The sequence below is a fragment of the Triturus cristatus genome, chromosome 6, assembly GCF_964204655.1.
Source record: "Triturus cristatus chromosome 6, aTriCri1.1, whole genome shotgun sequence".
Classification (NCBI taxonomy): Eukaryota; Metazoa; Chordata; class Amphibia; order Caudata; family Salamandridae; genus Triturus; species Triturus cristatus.
The window spans coordinates 94,610,921-94,635,830 of record NC_140589.1 but is presented as its reverse complement, the minus strand read 5'-3'; the positions used below and the strand labels follow the sequence as shown (position 1 = coordinate 94,635,830).

The 24,910-nt window shown below is 48.0% G+C and overlaps 1 protein-coding gene across 1 annotated transcript in view; it reads left to right on the top strand.

Annotated features, from left to right (window-relative positions):
- Positions 1–24,910, top strand: part of LOC146813820 (calpain-1 catalytic subunit-like) — a 494,946-nt gene that overhangs the window by 411,111 nt on the left and 58,925 nt on the right. The window contains exons 13-15 of the mRNA XM_085610274.1: positions 2,938–3,003; positions 15,350–15,407; positions 16,269–16,333. Coding sequence (XP_085466400.1) covers positions 2,938–3,003; positions 15,350–15,407; positions 16,269–16,333 — 189 coding nt within the window. The remainder of the gene's footprint in view (positions 1–2,937; positions 3,004–15,349; positions 15,408–16,268; positions 16,334–24,910) is intronic.

Here is a 24,910-nt window from a genome sequence, read left to right as displayed (position 1 = left end):
GGACGCAGAAGATCATCATTCCTTCCTACACCTTGCTCCTTAAAAAAGTCACCTGCGATGTACCTCAAGGTTCATCCCCCAGCCCAACCCTCTTCAGCGTATACATGACACTATTGCTCAAATATGAATTTACCTTCAAAATATTAAATACAAGAGGAGTTTGGCAAAACAACAGGAACAGTTGGTTTAGTAAAACGCAGCAACCGGGACAGCAGGCAACAGAGTCAGGTTCTGAAGACTGTCTCAAGGTACATTGGTTTCGTAAGTCTTTTTATAAATTTCACAAAGAGTAATAAAGCGATTTCTGCATTATTTTAGAACATGAATCTGGGCCTAGTCACAGAGTCATAAATTTGGTCACTTGATAAGAAGCTCAGGTGGGTCTCGAACCTGCGTGGACACAATGCGGAGATAATAGGTACGTGTCCAGATATCCAACATGGGGAGCGCATGATCACTGCATGTAGTGAGCATGCTGTGTTCTGATTGGCTGAGTGTTCCTAACTTGGGGGCACATTACGATGAGGGTCGGGTGAGATTCTGACCGCCATAGCCGCGGGCAGGTGACTGGCCAACAATGTGTTGGCTCTCCTGGCCCCTCTATTACGATATGACCGCCGTATAGGTGGTCGTAAAATGCCTTTTTACACTGTGGCTTCTGCTTCAGCCCGGAAAAGGGCCACAGCATAAGCCGAAGTGGAAAAAGGCACTTAATAAACATTCATGCACCGTATGCCAGGCATCATGTGGTACCTGGAACATGGTGCATGGGTGTGCCCCCCTGGCCACTTAGCAGTGGCCCACAGGGGACGGGAGCCTTACCTGGGGCCCCCAAAGTCCGTTTCCGTCTGCCTTTTCGTGGTGATGGGACCGTCATGAAAAGGCATTAGGAAACAGACATTGTGATCTTGACGGCGATGCCTGAGCAGGCACTGCCTCCATTCAGGATCACGATTCCGAAAGCGGCCCAACGGGATCAGTAGATCCTGACAGAGGCGGCGGTCTGTCCAACGAGAGTGAAGGGTCCGACTGCCGCATCGTAAATCTGAGGTCAGCCTAGAGGGATGTCTGTCGGCTGGACCGCCAACGAAGGTCTGTCAGTGGTGGCCCCACTTTCATTGTGATGATGCACATAGTGTGGCACCTGACTTTATGGTGTTTTGGGAATGCTTGCCACTCCGGCCAAACATGTTTTATTGGAGGCCAGTCTGAAACCATTGTGGTGTTGCTGCATATCTTTGGGAATGATCTGGGTTTTTCTGTTTGCACGGTTGTCAAAGGGTTACGTGCCCCCCCACCTGTGATCTGTCAATCTATTGCTTCGGGCCTAGGTTTCAGGGCCTGTCTGACCATGCATTTCGGACTTTGGGTTGAGGGAGAGGTCGTATTGGGTGAATTCAGCAACACAATGCGAATTCGTTACTATATGTATATATAGCGTGGTGTATATCAACATCGTGTTTATCAATATTAACAATACTCCTGGCCAACATCATCAGGATGCTCGGACTCAACATCATCTCTTAAGCCGATGACACCCAACTTATCCTGTTCCTGACAAACGACCCAACGACCATCAAAGTCTGGTTCCAATGTTTCATGAAGGTGGCCGTCTGGATGAACAACAACTGTCTCAAACTCAACACAGACAAAACATAAGTAATCATCTTTGGGAAAGGCAAGGACACCTTATGGAACAAAGAATGGTACCACCTGAGCTGGTCCCTACACCCAAAACCACTGAACATGCCCACAACCTCAGCATCATCCTCGACAGCCAGCTATCCATGAAAAGCAGGTCATCGCTGTCTCCTCCGCTTGCTTCCTCACCTTCTGAATGCTCAGGAAGGTCTTCCGATGGCTCCCACCCGACACCAGGCAAGCTGTCATGCAAGCTCTCATCGACAGCAGGCTCGACTATGGCAACTCCCTGTACATAGGAATCACCACCCAAACAATGAGGAAACTCCAGACCATCCAGAATACAGCAGCCACACTCATCCTCGATCTCCCCAGACATACGCACATCACCCTTCACCTCAGGAAACTCCATTGGCTACGAGTCACAAAGAGGTGCCAGTGTAAACTGCTCACCCACGCTTACAAGGCACTACAAATTGAAGCACTGGCGTACCTCAACAAATGAGTAAATTTTCACCCACCTACCAAAGAATCCGTTCCAGATCCCTCTACCTAGCAGCCACCCAGCACATCCGTCGGGCAAACAGTCAAAGTCCGTGCTTCTCCCATCTGGCGGCTAAGACCCGGAACACTCTACCCCTGCACCTCAGAGCCTCATCATTGATCCAACAGTTCAGGAAGGACCTCAAAGCCTAGATGTTCAACCAATAGGAACAGGCAGCGTGTTCCCGCAGCATGACCCCACTGCACCTCAAGACCCTCAAGACCCTTACGGCTGAGGCAGCTACGCTATAGAAATCCTGATTGATTGATTGATAGGAGGTTCCAGACAGGGGCAGTGGTATTTCCTAGGAGGTTTCCAAGAAGGGCAATGGTATTTTAAAAGGATCTAGGAAGAGGCAGTCGTATTTATTAGGAAGGTCCAGTTATATTCAGGTAGGTTCCAGTGAAAGGCAGTGGTATTTCAAGGCAGAAAGGTTATCGAAAGACAATAAACGTGGTAGGTGCAGGCAGTGAAATGGAACCATATAAAGAAAGTAGTACTATCTGGAAAATAAAGCAACATTTAGAGACTTGTATTCTGTAGAAAATGTGATCTGTGTTTATATGTACATGGTTAGAGGGCGATTGAAGGGGCACTGATTAGGACATCCTACTGGAATTGACACCACAGTCAATGAGGCACTCACTGCATGCCATCTATCATAGGTGCTCATGCCAACCACAAGGATGTCCTGCACTCTTTTGCTAGTGGTGAGTTTGAGACATCACATAACCTTTCTTATTTTCTCACAGGATGACATTTCAAAAGATGACGTGGATTATTTCCTTCGGAAAATGTTTGAACAGATGGCTGGAGAGGTGAGTTGGTTGCTAGTTCTTACACTTCGAATAGGCTTGAGAGGGAGGGAATTTTGTTTTACTTGTTGTCCATGTGGGTGCTCGGTTGCTTTTTGATAAAGGCACTGCACAGCTGTTGGGAGGAAGAGATTTCATTACATGTTAATGTCTTATGAAACAGTCCATAATGAAACCTGTAGACACATGGGAAATACTTTTCTCCTGATATATTGACAAGACTCCCCCACCAACCATTGGAGATAGTCTTGGGCGGCATAAGGAGATTTGTTTGCAACCAGAATACCAAATTTGTTGCACTGAGAAATGGATAGTTACAGCTATATCTAGTAAGGAAACTGGAAAGTGTGTTCTGCCAATGCATGTCTGCTGGAGCTATGAGATGACCAGCATATCAATGTGTGTAGTCAAGGCCTAGAGATGACGTCTTCTGACGCATAGTCTGTCCTGATAGGCGCATCGCCTAGAGCAGTGACAAAACACCAGAATGTTGGATGCTTTTTCTAGTGCCCTCACGGTTATTGACTGTAGTGACTAACTGCTGCCATCACGGTTATTGGGTATATTGACTCACTCCTGCCATCATGGTTATTAGGTATATTGACTCACTACTGCCATCACAGTTATTGGATATAGTGACCCACTGCTGCCATCACGGTTTATGGGTGTATTGACTCACTGCTGCCATCACAGTTATTGGGTATAGTGACCCACTGCTGCCATCACGGTTTATGGGTGTATTGACTCACTGCTGCCATCACAGTTATTGGGTATAGTGACCCACTGCTGCCATCACGGTTTTGTGGGTGTATTGACTCACTGCTGCCATCACAGTTATTGGGTATAGTGACCCACTGCTGCCATCACGGTTTTGTGGGTGTATTGACTCACTGCTGCCATCACAGTTATTGGGTATAGTGACCCACTGCTGCCATCACGGTTTGTTGGTTTATTGACTCACTGCTGACATTACGGTTATTTTTTTTTTTTTAAACTCTTTTTATTAACATTTTCATTTGTAACCAATACTGCAATACCATATCGTGCAAAATAAAGTACATCATAGTTTGCTCGTGTCAGCCGCTGCCGCGCTTCAAAGGTTCCATTCCGTCTCCTCAGGACCCCAACACCCTCTTCCCACACCGTGTCAAACATCTCGTGTCATGACACCCCAGACACCCCAAGTTAGTCTGAGTCATCCGTTAGGGATTCATCCTGCGGGGGTTCACAGATGTTCCCTCGATAGTCATTCCACTTCCCCCATATCTTAGTCCATTTTTTGGGGCATCTTCTGTGCACATAGACCGATTTCTCCGTCACCATTAGGTCGTCCATACCATTGCACCATTTTTGGAGGGTCGGAGCTTGCCTGGCTCCCCATTGTTGCGCAATGTCTCTTTTCGCCAACGCCATCCCCAACGCTACCCATGTTTGCACTGTCTGCGTGATATCCGCTTCGTCCCAAATATTCAAAATGCACCCCCTGGGTTCAGGGACTAATGTTGCCCCCGTGACCTGCGCAACTGTACGCATGACTGCTTTCCAATATTTCTGGATGTGTACACACTGCCATATTATGTGCCAGAACGTGCCTGGCTCTCCGCACTGTCTGACGCAAAGTGGTGTGTCGGCTCTATGCAGTTTATGTAGTAGTGTCCTGGTATAATAGGTACGGTGTAGTATCTTAAGTTGTATTAATTTAAATCTGGATGAGATCGCCACTTCTCGTGGCGATGCCAGCGCGTCCTGCCAGTCCGTCTCATCCAGCTCCCCCACGTCGGCCTCCCATTTAGTTTTGAGGGCTTGTGTCAGGTCTGGTTGGTTGTTTACTAGTTTTTTATATGTGAGTGAGATAGCCTTCTTCGTCATATGATCAGTAAGGAGCCTAGCTTCAAGGGGTGTGGACTCTGGGAGCCTAGTGCCTTGTGGTATAAGCGCCGTAAGGGCATGCCTTATCTGTAAGTAGCGAAACGCCTCAGTGTCTGCCATCCCATAGCTACGCTGCAACTGCTCAAACGGGACGGGGCTCCCCTTTTTCCACACATCCCCTACCTTTGAGATACCGATCAAATCCCACTGTTTGAACCCCTTCGTGTTCCGTAGCCTGCCCAGTTTATTGGTGTCCCAGAGTGGCGTCGCCTGCGTGATGACTCCTTCCCATCTCATCTCCTTCTGTACTGCGTGCCAGATCTTAATTGTATGTGCTGTAGGGCCTATAAGATGCTTGTGCTGATTCCTATTGTATAGTATTCCCATAAGGTTGTCCTCCCCCAGTAGGTGTCTGTCCATACGGTAGGCCGGGTCTCCCTGATCAGCATGGAGCCATTGGTTGATTACCATCAGGTGGGAGGCCCAGTAGTACAGCTTAATGTACGGGAGTGCTATCCCTCCATCATACCCACCTTTCACTAGTTTGTGCATCGCTATACGTGTCGCCTTGCCATCCCACAGCAGCTTACTGAGTTCACTATTCACTTCTCGAAAATATGCTGGGGCGACCGGGAATGGTGTATTTTGTAGGGCGTACAGAAACCTCGGGAGCGCCATCATTTTAAAGAGGGCTGCCCTGCCCAATAGGGTGAGCGGTAGGGACCGCCAGCACTGCACATCCCTGCGCAGACGCTCCAGTGGTTTTTTAAGGTTTTCAGCTATGAAGCGGGGTACCTGCGCCGTGATGTAGATGCCCAAATACATGAATCCCTCAGTCACTATTTTAGCCGCACAGTTACGTGGGAGTCGGGGCCTATCGCCTGAGAGTATATAAATATGTGATTTTCCCCAGTTTATGGTATACCCTGAGATGCGGCCGAACGCTACACAAATATCCATGAGGCAATTGAGTGATCGGGCCGGCGAGGCCAAATAGAGGAGTATGTCGTCCGCGTAGAGTGATATTCTGTCTTCCCACCCCAGCGCCCATTTAAGCCCACGGATTACCTGGTCTTGTCGTATCCACGCCGCCAAGGGTTCTAACACTAATGCGAATAGAAGAGGGGATAAAGGACAGCCCTGCCGGGTCCCTTTAGCCAGAGGGAAGGTGCCCGAGATCCTCCCATTAGCCACAACCTGCGCCATGGGTTTTGTATAGAGCAGCTCCACCCATTTTATGAATTTGGGACCGAAACCTAGGTGGTGTAGTACCGCGAATAAAAACGGCCATTCCACCATGTCGAACGCCATTTGCGCGTCCAAGGAGAGAATTATGGCGTCCTCTTGGATGAGGGGTTTGCGCGCCATGACACTATTCACTCGCCTCAGGTTCAGCGCCGTGTTCCGCTGCGGCAGAAACCCCGATTGGTCCGGGTGAACCACCGACCCCAGACAAGGCTGGAGCCGCCTCGCTAGCACTTTTGCTAGTATCTTCGCCTCTGCGTTGATCAGGGATATGGGCCGGTAGGACATGCAACTAGTTGGCGGTTTCCCGGGCTTGTGTATTGCTACTATCGTGGCCAAGCGCTGGTCTCTGGGAAGCTCCCCCCGTTCCAAGCTGTCATTATACATGTTCAAGAGGTGGGGCGTTAAGACCGTAAGCGGATGTCGGAAGAGCTCCACCGGGATACCATTAGGCCCCAGAGCCTTGCCCGTGTGGAGTGCGAGTATGGCCTGAGTCGTTTCTTCCAGCGTGATGTCCGCCTCAAGCGCCTGCACTGCCGTGGGAGCCAACTTTGGCATTTTAATGTCGTGCAGGAAAGCTATGTTTTCTACCATAGTGGCCGTTGCGGTTGGCGTGTAGATGCGTTCATAATGTGCCGCGAGCTCCTCCACAATGTCTTGGGGGTCTGTGATCGGCGCGCCATTTGGTGCGGCCAGCTCTGCTATCCACCTACCAGCTTTGTCTTTCCTATCTAACCAGGCCAGCAGCTTTCCCGCTTTGTCCCCCTGCTCGTAGACTGTGTGTCTTGTGGTCTGTAGTCTAGCTTTCGCCTCCTCCCATACAAATGTCTTGTACTCTTGTTGCGCCAGCTGTAGCCCATGCGCTGCCGCCTCGGTAGCATCGGCGGCGTAGTCCGCCTCTGCCCGTTGCATGTTCTCCTCCAGCGCGTGGAGTTGCTGGCTCTGGCGCTTCTTGTGGTGCGATATTGAGGAGATGGCCTGGCCTCGCAGGACCGCCTTATAGGCTTCCCAGAGTGCCGTTGGCGACTCCACCGAGCGCTCATTCTCACTAAAGTATTGTTTTGTGGTGTTGACCAACGTTTTCTTGATCTCTTTAATCGCTAAATAATGTGGGTAGATTGGGTAGAGTCTGCGCCTTCCCGGGATGTCTGATGAGTATGTGAGCATGATTGGGGAGTGGTCCGAGATTCCCCTGGGCAAGTGCGTCACCTCTGCTACCTGTTCCAATCCCAGCATCTGGGTAAACATGTGATCTATACGCGACTCACTGTTGTGCACCCCTGAGTGAAAGGTATACTGCCTGTCGTGTGGGAATTTCGTTCTCCAGGTATCTGTGAGGCCGACCGTTTCTACAAAATCTTTAAGTTTCGAACTGGCGCTACAGGGGCCTCTGGGGGGTCGCCTATCTATGTCGGGGTTAACTATGGCGTTGAAATCCCCCCCTATAATCGTTGCACCTTGTGGGAGCGACAACAGGAATGCGCCCAGGTCCGGGAGCGCGGTGCCATGCAATGCTGGTGGGATATATACTGATACGAAGTTGTAGCGTTTCCCTTCCCATTGGCCCGTCAAAGCAGCGAATCTGCCCTGCGCATCGGTCCACGTCTGTTGTACTATTAGGGGGCAGCGCTTATGAAGTAGTATACCTACCCCCCGGGATCCTGAGGTGAACTCCGAGTGTACCCCCATTTTATACCCCCACCTGTCTAAGGCTTGACATGCAGTGCCCACCAAGTGCGTTTCCTGCAGCAGTGCTACTGTCGGCCCTTTTCGTTTAATGTATTGAAGCACCAGTCCCCGCTTAATCTTGTCCCCCAACCCGTTGACATTCCAGAACAGAACCACTAGGTGTTTGCCAGTACTGGTGTGGTCAGTGGTGTGCGGATTGCCGGTCGTCCCTAAGGTCTGTTCCGTGTCCGGCCCCATGTGTTATCGTATGTGGTATGCGCGGTGTATAATGGTCGGTGTATGGCGAGTCTATGCAGGTGCTGACCGAGCTTGCGGTATGCAGATAAAACCTTGTGAACCAGAACCCCCTGTAAACCCCTCAGCCCCCCCCCCCTCCCTGCTGCCCTGCCCGGCGGATTTCAAACTACCCACCACCCCCAACTGAGCAGAGTGCTTTATCCCCATAACTGTGTACTTGCGTGCCAGGGGGGAGATGCCCGTTGCACCCAGTCTTAGTCTCCCCCTCAGAGCTTCATCATGTCCACGGTTGCGAAGAGGGCTCAGGCTCCAGCCGTGTAAGCCTCCTCCTCAGTCTTCTACAGTATGTCACCGTCTCTAGACTTCGTAGGCCTTCTGAGCCATCACCTGCGAGAGTCTCCGGGGTGACAGCCAGGGCCAGCCCCCACGGCCCTCCTCCAGGAGCAGCCGAGGTCGTCGTTCCATTCTCGTTGCCTGGCGAGCACCACGTTCATATCGTACTTGGCCCGGTGTCATAGTCGTACGTCCGCCTCCTCTTGCAATGGGTCCGATACCTCCGCCCTGCCCGCGGACTGTCTGTGTCTCTGCGCCGCTCCCGTGCGTCCCGTTGGCTTCCTCCAGCCCTCCAGCCACTCCGTGGCTGCCGTCGGGGACATGAAGAACCAGGTTTTTCCCTCCGCCTCCACCCGGAGCTTCGCGGGGAAGAGCATTGCATACTTCAGTTCTCTCTTTCGTAGCTCTTTCTTCACGTCCAGGAAGTCTCTGCGTTGCCTCGTTACCAGCGCTGTGTAGTCCGGATATATCTCGATTTTGCTGTTCTCCACTCGAAGTGGGGGAGCGACACGCGCTGTCTGCAAAATGGCATCGCGGTCGCGGAAGTTGAAGATTCTTGCTAGTATCGGTCGTGGTGGAGCTCCCGGCTTGGGCGGCCCACCTGGCACCCTGTGCGCCCTTTCCACCGAGAAAAACTCCGACAAGCCTCTAGGCTGGAGTTTATTCTTGACGAGGTCTTCCACATACAAGTCCAGCGCCGGACCGCGCACGGTCTCCGGCACTCCCACTAAGCGGATATTGTTGCGGCGGGCGCGCCCTTCTTGGTTGTCCAATTTCGCCTCCAGTTGTTTCTGCGCCAGTTCCAGTGCCCTTACTTTGTTCGTGAGCAGCCTTGTCTCCGTGGACAGAGTGGCCGTCGTGTCTTCTACCTCCCTCAGCCTGTCGTTGATTTTTGACACGTCTGCTCGCAACAGTGTAATGTCCGTGGAGATCGTGCCTATCGCCGTTTGCATTTGGGTCAGTGTGCGCATTATATCCTGCAGGGTAATCTCCCCTGGCTGACCGGCCTGCGTCGCGTCTTCATTCTGCCTGGGAGCCTCTGGGGTTTGCGAGGTCTCTCTGCGATAGGCATATTTATCCAATTTGCCAGTCTTCGGCCCCCGTTGGCCTTTACCCCCCATGGTGCTTGCTTCGCCTCGCGGTGTAGCGGGAAGGTCGGTAGTCGCCGCTGCCAGACTGCGCCTTACAGGTCAGCGCTCGGCCTTTCGGTTTTCCCTTCCCTCCTCGCCTCCGCTTGTGCAGGAGGTCGCCGTCCAGAACTCGCACACTTTCTTCAGGTCTCGACGGGGAGCGCCCCATGCATCCCCCGGTGCGTCGCGTCCACTCTGTGCCGGGGGGGGGGGGGGGGGGGGGTTTAGGCGCTTGATACGCTCACCAGTGTTGTCCCCGCCACGCTTCGAGGGAGTTCAGGTAGGCAGCAGGGCCCTTTATCCGCTGGTGCCGGGGTGGGGGTGGCCAGGACGCCTCTGTGACTCGCGTCTGGGCCCGCGTCTCTATTCCTTTGTGTGTGCTCCGTCCCGCAGTTCGACTCCGCACCGCAGGGTCCTGAACGCCACGGGGCCTCGGTCCACGCCGGTCGGCGCCCCCACGTGTCGTGTACTGCTGCCGCTTTGTTTCGCCCTACGCGGCGTCCCGGTCCTCGGAGCGAGCCCGCTCCGCGCGTCCCTTCCTCGGCCTCGCCCTCGTACTCCAGGCCCCGGTCGCGATCCCTGATAGTAGGCCGCACCGCCGGCCTCGTCGATGCCGATCCTGCGGCTGCACCCCCAGCTCCCAGACGGCACTCGATCAGCACCGAAGCCTCCCGGTAGTCAGAGCAGCTGGTCCTTGTCACCGTGGACGCGGATAATTGTCAGGATTTTGGGGGAAAGAGACTAGCGAGCGCGGAGCTCTCCTAGGCTGCGGCCATTGCTGTCGGCTGCAAGCCACGCCCCCCCGACATTACGCTTATTGGGTATATTGGCTTATTGATGCCATCACGTTTTTATTTTTTTTGCAACATTTTTATTAGTTTCCAACAAAGAGTGGAAGACATTGTACAGTGGAGGGCTACATAACTTCACCCCATTATGCATCCCAATCAAATACCCACTAAAATCTATAAGGTGGACAATTCCAGTCCAATGATTCAGACTCTGAGTGTTCATCACATCTGTCCCTTCCTCGAGCATCAAATGTGTTCCAAATACCAAACCTCCACACCTAAACTAAGCCGTGCCTTGCATCCTTGAGCCATCTCTACTAGTATTAGGTTCTGACGTTAATAAATTCCATCGTCTGAAAACCCCAAACAAATGCCTGGTCGAGGAAGGCACCCATACACCCCAGACCCATCTCCCTGCCAGCCAGGGCTCACGGCGGCTCGAGTCGGGCTATCACGCGGGTGGACGGCGTCCCCCCACTTATTTTACCGGGTTTTTACTGGGTGGACGCCGCCCCCCCTGCCCAAAAGCTGGACTCTCAATTATGGTGTTACTTGCCCACACGGCCGCCCCGTCGATCCCTTTACCCAGTGACTGGAGAGATCCGTGCCATTGGAATTTTACCTGCATTATTACTATTATAATATTATGCATAACGCAAAGCAAGGAGAGTTGTAAAACCAGGACTGGCTGACATCACCCACATGACAGTGGAAAACTTGAGAGCTGGATAACTGGAGCAAATTGAGCCACACATTCACTCTTTGGCCTCTCTGGGGCGAGATCGGAGCTCATTCAGAATGCTGCTCACACGCTGGCTTCCCTGATGCAATCGCATCTAAGGAGTGAGCGAGGGGAGGCAATGAGTCTGATTGTGCAAGCCACTATTCGTGACGTCACTTCCTGTCGTGATGTCACTTCCGGTGACACCACCTAACTTGGAGCGTCCCCCCACTTCTTTTTTTAGGACTTGTGCCCTGATTGCCAGCCCGTCCGGCTCGTTCATGCAATCAACCACGCTCTCCCATGCACGTGCCACATCAATGGATCCACATCCACGCTTCACCTCACTAAACACACTACTTTCAAAGCCTGCCCACTTTACAAGCTCTCCACGCCATTTTGCCACCCTATGTCCCCTACTGGCCTTCCAATTCATAGTGGTCTCACGTTTAACAAGTACCACGGCCAAATCAAGGAATCTGTTAATAGTCTTACATTTGGTCGGGTGCGGGTACCAACCCAATAAGCTCATTCTCAGGGATCAGGAAATAGTACAATAGGTAACATCATTAGCAAACTCCGTCACTTCCTCCTAGAGTCCCAAAAGGGAAGGACAGGCCCAGACTGTATGATACACCTCAGCCCTGATTTTGCCACACCAAGGGTAGTCCGCTCTGGCTGTACGGTAAAACCTGTTCACCCTGCCATATGCCCGGTAAAGGAAATACAAGTAGGTTAATTTAAACTGGGCATTCCCAGATACGTTTGAAACTTGTTCCAGAATTTTTGACCAGTCTGCCTCCTGGATTGGACCCCTAGATCTTCGTCCCATTTCTACCTGAACCCCGTCAGGGGAGCACCGATATCCGCTCTGAGTGCCTGATAGAAGCACGTGATCGCCAGGGGCGTAACACAGGCCCCCGCGGTGCAGGGGTCCCCATGCTCCAGGGAGCCCCCTCAGCACAGCACTCTTGCCAGGGAGCTCTTAATTGAGCCCGGAGGGGGCCCCTTCACGTTCCTTGCAGGGAGGCCCCCTCAATTTTCGTTACGTCAGTGGTGATCGCTCTATGAGTGCCTGCAGATGTGCAAATAAGATGACAGCTCTGATATTTCTTAATCACCGCTACCACAGCCCCATGCAATAAGGACTGACCCCCGGCAACTCATACTCCAGCCGCAGGTCTGCTAATTGGAGCAGCACCCCTGCATGAAACAGACTGCCCACAGGAGTAATACCAGAGGCCACCCACTCCGTCAACCCGCACCAATCGCCACTGTGGGGTATTAGTTCCAGGCACTGCAGCGGTATATCAGGGGAGTATGGGAGCCATGCACGTGTTTTCTACAAACAGTGCATCCAACAATGCCTCATTCCCATGAGCTCTCTAGGAAAACCAGGGAAACCGCTAGGGATTCAGAAGCAGGTGAAATAACTCCCAGGGCGTAGGAACGAATGACCCACCTCTCTTCCGGGTGTCTACCGACAAAACAAAAATCCACCCACTGGGTAAACCACTGTATCTGTATCACTGAATAATAAGACTAAAAAATCCAGGGTTGCCAGACCACCCTCCTGTGATTTAGCCATTACCACTCTACACCGGCCCGAACTTCATACAAAATCGATCAGTAGTGACTCAAGAACACTCCGAGGTACAAGCAACAGCAGGACGAAAAAGAAGTAAAACAGCTGGGGTAGGGCCACCATCTTAGCAATGGCAATAAGGCTGGCCACCGAATCAAGGAAGAACTTCCAAAACTCGATTCTAGACTGCATGGAACAGAGAGCCGCTCCCAAATTATCCTCAGAGGTCACATGGGTGATGGTAAGTTCTGACCCCAAATATTGCATGCAGGTAGGCTCCCACATCGATCCCCTCAGGGATGGCTTCAGCCCCACATGAATAGGGAACAGGCTAGACTTCTGCCAATTAATACATACGCTTAACAATGCCCCAAACTGATCCAGTAAATCAGCTGCTCCAGCCTTGTCTGCGCCTGCATCGTTTAAAAACAATGACATATCATCAGCATCTAGGGCAATGTGATGAACTGATCCTCGGACCTCTAAGACCCTGTAGTAAGCCCCAGATCTTGCACTACAAGCTTTGGGGACAGCAGGCACCCCTGCCGGTACCCTGTCCCAACATGTAGTCCCCTGAAATCACACTGCCAGTCTTCCCCTGGGCTGTGGGGTTGGAGTGAGGAAGCTAAGTCCAATTCACAAAGCCGTGCCCCAATCCCATCTTCTCCAGTACTCTATGGAGAAACCCCCACTCCAGACTCTCAAAGGCCTTCTCTATATCTACCACCATAAACACCACCAACCCCTTATCATGGGTATTCCCCACCAGTGCAAGAAGCCTGCGGATGTTGAGTGCTGTATTGCACCCCTGAATAAATCCTACCTGATCCGTGTGTACTAGATGAGTCATGTAGGGTAACAGCTGCGTGGTAAGAACATGGCTAAGATTTTTATAATGGACATTAAGCATCGATAAAGGCCTATAGACTTTCATATCCTGGAGTGAGCCGCCAAGGTTCAATAACGGAATCACCAACGCCTCAAGTAGAAGCTGGTAAATGGCCCAAGTCCCGTGCTGCTTTATAGACCTCCACCAGTTTGGGGGCAAGTACATCAACATATGAGGCATAAAATTCGACCGGGAGCGCATCCGCTCGCAGCACCTTTCAACAGGCCGTATTCCTCACCATAGCTTTGATCTCTAAAAGCGTAATATCACCGCCCAACAACTCAGCTTCCTCAAGGGTAATAATCATGAGGGCCAGCGGTTCTAGAAAAGTGGCACTCCGATGTAGCGTTTGATATGGGGCCCCCGCATATAGGGATATATAAGATTCCCCAAATCTGTAATTTATGTCATCTTGCCCCTTAAATCTGCCTCCCCATGCCATCCTAAGTTCCAGGATCATGGAACCTCTCTTGGTAGGGTTAGTGAGCCATGCCAGTAGGACCCAGATTTGTCCCTCCCACCATGTGCCCAGACCATATACTCCTGGTAGTCAAAACACCAGAGATTTTCAACGTGTCCCGACAGGGTCTCCTTGGACCCCAGGAGCACCTCCTGCAAAGTAGGCTTCCTTGGTCATGACCTTCCCACATCACGCAGTACCGCCTCTAGGTCCTCAACTTTCCTCAACAACGTCTGATGCACTCCTACCGCCTCCACAATACAACAACCCCAGATCACCACTTCAAAAGCACCCCAGTCAAGCTGCAGCGTAGACACCATAGTTAATCTCAAAGTACCACATTATTTCTTCCCTAATCGAAATCTTGAACGCCAGGTCCTCTTGTGGCTTGACCTTTAAACACCAAGCAATGATGCGGGACACACCACCTCCCAATTCAGGAAGCGCAAGACCAGGTTGTGATCGAAAAGCATCCTAGCCAGATTTTCAACATAATGCACTGGGTACAAAGGAATGTGTGGAGGTGGACATGCAACTTGTGTATACCCAAAAAGAAAGAGTGATTCCTGGTCATCTGGTGAGTGCGCTTCCATGAGTCGACATGTCCTCTCTGGAGCTGCCAGCAAACAAACTTCTGGGCCAGTCTGACAAACAGGGAGTCTCGTGAAGGCAGGTGAGACCTATCTGGAGTGGGGTCCACAATACTATTAAAATCTCTGCTGCCGTCACGTTATTAGGTATATTGGCATAGTGCCCTATCCTTCCTGCTGGCAGGGTAGTTCTCCTGTACATTGCCTGGCATTATATAGTCAGATGTAATTTATGATATAGCTTTAATGGAACTGTTACTTAGCAAATATTGTGGGGTAACATAAATTGAAGCAAAAAGGAGGATGTCGGGGATGAGATTTTTAGGTAATGTAGCGGAGGCGATGGATTAGCAGGCGGTGTAGGACAAAGGGTATAGTAACAAACAACCGCTGGCAGCAGAGTGCTTGGTCCAGTTCATGTTGGTCTTTTTCAGTTCAGTGCATGGGCTCAAGTTGGTCATGCACTAATAGGAGCAGTTCAGCTCTATCCCTTCTGCCAGGGAGCGCTGGCAGTCCAGGCATGTTTCAGTTTTATTGTGACTCGTAAGGAATGTGTGGCTGTGAGACCCATAGAGAGCTATGGTAACCCCGTTTGAGCATACCCGATGCACCTAAGAAGTTTCACAGTGAAATAAAGTACCCACCTATGATGTGATGTATCAATGACATAAGACCAGATTACTCCCAGTGCCAAGTGTTATTTCAAGGGGCTTGCACATCATGTTAAGACTCTGTATGTCTGTTAGATGGGTGCGGAGACCAATTAGCAAGAGAGACAGGCTCACTTACCTTTCTCTGCTTCTCCCGCAGGACATGGAGATCAGTGTCTCTGAACTATGGACCATTCTCAACGATGTTGTGAGGAATAGTAAGTATGAAGCCCTGCAGGTTTCTTGAGGTCCATGAGTATCTAAAGCATGCAGAAAAGCATCAGGAAGGAAGTTATAGACCCGGGGAGGTGGTGAGAAGAAGGCTCAGACATGTACAGCTCTCTGTAGTTCCCCAGCTACCTTTGTACTTTATAAGTTCCAGTACATGACACATGGTGGTGAAGGGAAGTGAGAATCCGAGATGCGGTGGGTGGCAAATATTAGTAAGTGGACAGGGGGCATAAGTGATGTGACATCGCAAGGCAGTGAGTGGACTATACTATCTGCATATGCAGGGGTAGTAATAGTCGACGGGGTGCATTATCCCTTTGGCGGAATGTACTGTATACAAAGATGTGAAGATAAGCACCACACATCGGAGAGGCTGAGAAGAGAGTATTTGACACTCGGATATGGGGAGGGCAGGTTCAGACATGGAACTGGGTGTACAGAAGGGAAGTTGAGCAGGGCGTGGGTGTGATGGGAATGTCCCCATGGCAAACTACAAACACCAAATTTTAAATTTTAAATTTCTACTGAGCATTGGTGTAATTGAAGTCTGTGTTCATCCAGTGGTCAATCCTTGCTTGTGTATTATTAGCATGCCAGTCTAAATACGATATATGTCCGTGCCTTCCCTTTCTGCTCCCCCAATACCCAGACACTTCTCTGTTCCCCTGAAGGCTTCATGTCCTCAAGATCTTTCGCTGCCTATGGCCATTTGTGTTAATCCTGGGTCTTCTTCCATTGGTTCCTCTTGTGCAGTTCTTCTACCCTTAACAATTTGAGTATAGCTCGAACAGGCTGGTGTGAGGGTAAGGTTTGCAGAACTAGCACTAACGTCGACATTTGCCCCCTAGACAAGGACCTGAAGACAGATGGCTTCAGCATGGAATCCTGCCGCCAGATCGTCAACCTGCTGGATGTATCCTTTCATTTATTTGTAGTTTTTGATATTGTGCGAATAATGACCACAAGTGGGGTGTACGACAACAAAGCGTAAAATACAGTTATAGAAGAAGAGCCATGACTATGAATAACGAACAGAAGAAAGAGCAGCCCTGATCTATCTAAAGATGAACATAGTCAAGGTTAGATTTGCAGAACAGAACTTATGTTAATGGAATAGTATCATCCTGGTTTCTAACTCACCCACTTCCTTCACTTGTTCCTGTAACAGTGTCGCTAGTGTGCACCTGGAGTGGCTCTGCAGCATTTTCCTGCTAGGGTTTTGTCTCCACCTCCTCCTGAGGCACTTCTACACCACTTTGTGAGACTTCTGGGACTTAGACAGCTGGGAAACTCTGATGCATGACATCCCCTTCTGGGGACAGGCATAGGTGGTGCAAACTTGCTTTAGACGCGACCACTTCTTCGAGCAGGCCCCTTTCTCTTTGGGTATGGGAGGCATGTTCCCAGTTAGGCAGTCCTCTACAGTTGACAGCAGTGTTGGTGATAGGGATCACCTGATAGGGTCCTTTCTACATTGGCTCCTAGCACGACTTCCTTTTGCTCTTAATGTGGAAGGGCAGTTGCAGCTCCAACCTGGTGAGAAATAGAATGTACTACATCAGCCATTCCTTTGCTGTAGTCGAGAATCATCGCATTCAGGATATTTACGAGCGCATTTTCAGGCAGTCTCACGGCACATCCCATGAGTATTTCATGCTGTGATAATCCTGTTCTTCTGTCAGGGGTACTTTGGAGACTCGTAAATACCAAAGGCAAGGTATCTGGCCATGTTAAAGAAGGGACTGCATGCACTTTTGCTAAACAAGACTTCAGTGTCCCGTTCATCTGTTCAACAGTACCCAAAGCTTCTGGTCTGTAGCTACAATGTGATTGTTATTCTACTTGTAGTGCCACACGCAGCATTCTAAGCACCTTGTTATTAAAATGAGTCCCTTGGTGTCACTCCAGAGAGTCCGGAATGACGAACCATAAAATGAGTTCCTGCAAGAGCAGTTTGACTACAGTGAGACTGTCATTCCTCCGTGTTGGGTAGGATTCTACCCTTCTGGAGAAAATGGACAGCATCACCGGGACATATCTCAGCCCATTACCAGCAGGCATCTCGAAGAAGTTCATCTGCATTCTGTTACAGGGTCCTGCTGATCTTCCTATGTGACTCATAGATACTTGTGTTCTTCTATCTACATTCCTTTATTGGCAGATCACACAGCTATGGCTCAAATCCTCAGCCATAACGCTAAATCAGGATTGGACCAATTCTATTTGAACAATCTAACCATGGCATCTCTCTCTATGTGTGCGGGACCATAAAAATGTCTAATCATTGGGAACAGGAAACTATCAGGCAACAGGTCTTCCATCAGCTGCGAACCAGATCTCATTTGCATTCTTGATACATCTACTCTGACCCATCCTTGTTGTTCATCTTCTGACCCTTTCTCCTGTAATCTCTTAACTTCCTCTCAAGTATCAGCCACAGACAACAGCATAGCAAGGTAAGTGTCCTCATCAGATTCATTTGTAGACCTCCCATTAAATGTGCATGGCACAGTGGCATATTACAGAGCAACCCCATCAGCACATCTATTGCCAGAAGTTGCATAATCATTGCCACTCCTCTAACAGGTGCATCCCATATTCTCCATTTCGAATAAGTGACAGTGATGAAGTCATGAATCCCCTATGTGACCACAACTGTCCAAAGTCATGGACCACACCAATGCCATATTGACTGTCAGTAAATATTGCCACCCTAATTGGTCTGCAAGACCACAAGCTCTGGTAAGAGGGACCAGTTCTGCTACTTGGGCAGAGGTGACACCACAGAGCTAGGAGGCATCCATTACTTCATGAATTGTGCAGACAGCATAAGTTGCTATCAGATCCTCTGTGTTATCTCTTAAACATGATCCATAAAAAAATATTACATAGTCGGGCTTATCAAGGGGTTCACACTTAATATCAGGTCTTGACTAGGTGCATAAATCTGTGACATCAAGACAGTGATGCTCATCCCCCTCCTCATCAACTTCATTTTCAGGCAATAGTTGCAAGGTAGCTGGATTACATCTTGAGCCTACTATTTTCAGGTATGGCATTTTTATGTATACAAGCAAAATCTCTACGGAGTGCAGGGCCATCACTGTAGGAGAATATCCCAAGACTATACTTTCACTTCTCTCAATATTGACACTAACTGCCGTGACCACTTTAAGGCATGTCACTTTTCTGGCCATTTCGAATTCAACATCTTCATTGTGTGTTTGGAACGTTACACCATCTGGTGTACAGCAAATAGTGCAATTTAACTTGCACAAAAGATCTGTATCTATCAGGTTTACAGGCCTCGAATCACATACAGCAAATTGGTGGTCTTCTTCAAATAAGCCCATTTTAACAGGAACTTTCTTTGATACAGGGTTAAAAATGTGTTTATTTGTCACACCCATAACTTGGATTTTCTTTCCTGAGATGGGTAGACTTGGGACCTCCACTGTTACAACAGTAAAGTGGGTAGAACAAGTATTGATCAAAAATGACACTTGGTGGCCATACATCTCACCTTCTATGAATAGACTCCTCTGGTCTCTTGCCAAGACTACGCAACACATGCACTCTTCCTCCCTTCCAGTCACCTTCACTGTGATGGATCAGAGTCAAAACTCTAAATCTCAAACATTGGGTACTGTTGAAAATGAGTTCTGATTCTGGAAGGGCTTTGGGTTTGTTTAAACCTGGGGTTGCCAAGGTTCTGCAAGGGCATCATAGCTCGTGGGACTTGTATCATTGGGGGCTTGCTACTAATTTGGAATTCGCATTCTTTAAAGTGGGGCATTCTGCATTTGGGTAGGACTGACATTTTGCATTTGACCATCACTGACTACGGGATTGAGGTTTTAACGGCATTCCTTTTTCCAGTGGCCTAACGTATTACAATAATGACATGTATTTGACCTCTTGAATGTCGATATCTAGTCCTGAATTTGTATCAACAGGAACTACCACCTCCCCTACCAAATGGAACACCATTCCCACCGTTAGCCATTTGACTTCCACTCTGCAACACTACACCTTGTATTCTGCCTACATTTCCCACATATGGTTGTTTCTGAAATCCTTTCTGTACTAACTTTGTTCGTTCCAGCATACATGTTTCCTCAAATCTCTTCTGTTTCATTTCCTGCTCATCACTACAGTACTTGGCATACGTCAAAGGCTCATTTAATGGCTTGGAGTGCCAACAAATCGCATTCTGCTGGATATGCATGTTAATCCCTGAGCACAATATAAGAATGAATTGTGACACAAAACTCCCCATATCTCCCTTTCAAGGCTTTCCATAACGGCTATGCTATAATAGGCATGTACTGATTCTTTAGCTTCGTGGGTTGTTATGTTTATCTTAAGCCAATCAATATCCCTTGCCAGGACTTGTCCCTTCAAAAATGTAATCATCTCATCATACATTGTCATCACCGCAGGAGATGATGCATGAGTCCTTGGATCCCTTGGGAGTTCCGTACGAAGCCATTATATAGCTATCTTACACTCACCCCTTAAATCACTCAGTTCCACAATATCTAAAAAGGTATTCAAATCCATCCACAAAACCTTTGAAATGTTAAACCTTTCAATCTGGGTGTACCACTGAGAAGAATTAATTCTCAATTTGTGGAAATTGTTTGTAAATGACACACGATAACCTCAACTCCACTGCACATGTACCTACCCTCCACCTAGTAGCTCCCTCAAAGGAAACATCGGAGCATTATTTCCATCTGGGGGTGCTGGAGACTGATTCCCATCCACTCCTACACTGTCTGTTTGCTTGGTTTTCTTTTCTTGCTTCTTCGCCTACTTGCTCTCCAACCTGTCAAAATCACTCCATTTCAGAATGCATTTAACCAATTCAGAAATATGTAACTTCATCCCTGAAGATTGTATAGTGACAATCGCATCATCATCTAGTTGAGCTCTCTAACTCTTCGGCAAGGGAAGACTTCTAGAAAGATCTACATCATATTTTACCTGCCAAGTCGGATACGTTTTCATGAGTCATTGTTGCATGCCTACTGGAATATATCAGCTAGTGTTCTTGGTACTGATTCAAATGTGAAAAATCTATCCCTTGATAATCTCTTCAAAGTTACCTTTAGCTTTGGTACATCTCAGGGTCTAATTGTACCTGGACGCGCAGATGATGACTCGGTCTCATCTGCCCCTCCACTCTGGGGACTTTTCAAACTGTTGAGGTAAAATTCCATTATCAATAGTTCCCATTTCACTTTGAGCAATTGGTATCATGAAGACAAGTCACAATCCTTCTCTCAGGGCTTGTACATTTTGTGGTGTGCTACAGAGAACAATCTGTGATTTCTACGAAGTAGGCGTAAACCCTGTTGTTAGAAATGGGGGACTAGTTGGCAGTGGCTTGCACCCTGTACAAGTAGGGACCCTTATTCTAGTCAGGATAAGGGGATTCCACAGCTCGGATAACCCCTGCTGACCTCCTTGGTAGCTTGGCATGAGCAGTCAGGCTTATCTCAGAGGCAATGTGTAAATCATTTGTACCAACACACACAGTAACACAGTGAAAGCACTACAAAAGCACACCACACCAGTTTAGAAATATAACCAACATTTATCTTAATCAAACAAGACCACAATGACAAAAATCCAACATACACAAGTAAAGATACACTTTTAAAAGATTAAAAATATTTCAGTTGATAGAAAACTATGGATGTATTACTTTTATCATAAAGTAACTGAGATGTGTCAAAATCAAAGACAAAAACCAGCGCAATGGAGAGGAGGTGCTGGAAAACAAAGCAGTATGCAAAGAGAACAAGGGTACCCCAGTAGTAGGACCAGGGGTCGTAAGTGTAGTTAAAAGAACAAAGGTCTAGGAGAGGCCACAAGGTCCTCAGGTAGCCTGGGCTACTATTATTTAAGGTGTAGCTTATATCTAAGTTCTAGTAATGAAGAGGGAGTCCGGGTAGGACCGGAAAGACAATGTATGCTTGGACACAGGGTTGTATGACTGACATCGCATTTATTAACATCATAAACTGAATATCATCTGCTACTTAATAGATAGTCCTAGTGCTCACACATATACAGTGAAAAAGTGCGTGAAGTGATAGGTGCTGGTGACTTAAAATTTACATCGCATTGACAACATTGTACAAAACTCCAAAAGTATTATGTTAAGTTGAAGGAGTTTTGGCTGTGAGAGTCGACGGTGTTTCGATCTCCTTTATTAAGAGATCATCATCAGGACGGAAGGACGTGTGAGCCGGTAGGATGTGGAAATGAACGGTCCACAATTCCTATGAAGCTTATGGGCCGGATATCCAGTATTCATTCAAGGAATCCTAGTAATCAATCAGCGGGGGCAATTGCATAAGAAAAACGGGGAGCAAATCCGGGCAGGGTTTCTGTGGATTCAATCAGGGAAGTTCCAGAGTGCCGAGGGACGTGTCATATGGTGAGATGGAGCGGATCCCGGTAGAGACGAGCAACAACCAGCTACTGGTGCTCGAGGCAGCAACCGCGGGTCAGTCAGTGTGCTGGAGAGTGTGCAGAGGTTCGGAGAATTCTATTCCTTTGGTCACATGACATGAACATGTCCCAATGTGATGGTGTACGGCATAAAATAACCTCAGTTCTTAGCAAGGTGATAGGTAGAAAAATCGATCTTGATCCTACGTTAGCATTACTGGGCCTGATGGATGAAAAGGGGGGCAAAGCGAGACACATTTGCACTTTTATATCCCAACAGGGACACTGTTCACCATTGGCGAGATGCTAAAGCCCCAACACTGGCCGAATGGACACGGCATGGAATTTTGTGTAAAAGCAGAGGAACTGGAGTATAGGGCAGCTGGTGCTATGAAAAACCATATAAAAATTTGATGTGGTTGGTGGTATTAGTCACAACTGTAATATGTATTCTCCTGTTCCATGGCTGTGCTCCACCTCCACCCTAATTCTTTCCCTCTTAATTGATTATTAATCGCCAATTAGGTTCAACTCTTCCATGGTATTTAACTGTCGGAGCTGGTTTATTATTACATTATTATTGGAACATACTAGAAATGCCCAAAAATTGATGATTATAATTTGTAACAACAGTGAGATAAGGTTCAATAGGGGGCAGAGTTTTCATCAAGACATACGATAGTACGGAGAGCTTGTAAAGTTTCTGTGATTGTTGTTTATGTCACATCGACGGGATAGAAATTTACATTTGATCCAACTCAAATCAGATTTAGTAATGAGCTCTGTATTCAAAAACAGCTCTTGCCATCTTAATTCTGCAAAAGATGCCTTTATGTAATTTAGCCATGATACACTAGGCTCCCTATCTAAGCTAACTCAATTTCTCGATAATGGTCAATTATACTTGCTTTCTTCCTTGATCCAAATGCAAATCCATCTTATGAGGGGGCAAAGGCATAAGCCCAAATCTAATTCTTCATTTCATATATAGGACAATTCGCGATGAGAAAAATAGATTTTCCACAATTTATGTGTGAGAAGTAACCACATAACCGCAGATGCCACTTCCACAGGATACGTCTGAGACGCTTTCGGCCAGATAGGTCTTTTATAAGGCTTTTATCAGCTTACTGCCATAACAGAAGAGACAGACCTTACCAGAAGTTTTCTTTTTAAATGTTATTAACGGGGAACATGCACTGGTGCGATCTAACAACACGCCCAAATAAGAGAGAAAATCTACCCTGCTAATATTACATCCTTGTACTTGATAGAATCTTGTTTTAGTGGAGCTGGGCCAATTAAAATACTGTGAGATTTATCAAAGTTTGTGCTCAGATCCAAGATTTCATACATGTTATAAAGGAATCAAGTAGATGTTGTAAACCCACAGCCATTCTAGCAAGTAGGACCGCTTCGCTGGCATAATGAAATGCTGGAAGGGGTCAGTAGCCAACACAATGCAAATCCTGTTTCTCTGCCACTAAAGTTGTCTCTAGATGGTTACCATATAGTGTGAAGAGAAGAGAAGCTCAGATGCACCTTGTCTAACCCCCGCTTAATTTGAAAGACCTGCATACTGGAGCTAGCCAAGCCATATCTCACTGAGACAGACAAATAACTATGGCGATCTAATAGGGAGTAACCAATATCAGAGTCTTCAGCTAATTTTTAAATTATATTCCATAATTTTTCTCAAGTTTACCCTCTCAAATACAGAAGTAAGATCAATAAAGGCCATGTATAATGATCCCTGCTTAGCTCCTGTGCATTTATTAACAAGAAGATTTAAGTTAAAAAATTGGCCACGTGTGCTCAAACCAGACCTAAAACTGTATTTTATATCATAAATGTTATGTTTTTCTTCCGCCCATAAAGATAACCTATTTAAGGCCACCCATCCAATTATTTATACAACCATATTCGTAAACTAAATGGGTCTGTATTGGAGGTGGTCATTCTTGTCCCCTTTCTTGAACAAGGGTATAATTGTAGAATGAGACCAAGAAAACTGAGGCCCTCATATATATGTTGGTGGAGAGAGTACTCCATCGCAATGGCAACACAATTCCCTCCCCGCTAATATAGTGGTCCGCTGGCCAAATTTAACTGCAGCTCGACCTTCAGTTTGGCCATGATGGAGACTACTCTGTTTTGGCCATGGCCAAACTTCTCTGACGACCATGGGGAGTAAGGGCCGTCAGAGAAATGACCACAATGTGCACCCGCCCAATTTAGATGGGTGGACATGTAGTCATTTTGCTGTTTCTAAGGAACTATATAACCATTTTAATGCTCCCCCTACCATAGGAGAAGCTTCCCACGGCGAGGGGGAGCATTACTTTTTTTTCCCACAAGGAATACTGTTTGCTACTGGGCTGCGTCTTTCCAATGCAGCCCTGTTGCAAACAGTACAATGCATTGACAGAGACCATCATGACAGTAGTTCCCTCCAATGCCTTTATAAATGACCATTCACTTGGCGGTCATTTATAAATAGGTTGGGCGGCCTCTCCACCATGGGGATGTCGTAATTTACTCACTCTCCCATAGCAGAATGTGGTTCTCTACTAAGAGACGATATGTCAGTGGGAATATATAACCCTTCAGAGTGTTTTACCCAACAGTCGACTGAAATATGTGAAGACAACAATGGACAAAAAAAGGGCAGTTTACAATTTCACGAAATAAGGAGCTATGGGAAGAGTACCAGCTTGGAGGAGTTTGTCCCTAGCTTCCACTTTCAGAGAAAGTTTTTTTTTATCACTCTTGTATAGCTAAAACCACACTCAGTGACGTCACTCTTAGTCTGGCAGTTTTATTCTCCAAAAGCCTGTATTGTTTTTATATAACAACAAAGACAGAGCTGACATATTGAGAATCATATATCATACATCAGCCTGTCTACTTACCCCTATTTTACTCCTGCCCTCTCTTTAATAATCCAGGCTTATACATCTCTTATGTATCTCAGGTTTGTCTAATGAGTAGTGCTAGGGGTTCGATCAAGAGGGCAAGTGGAAGC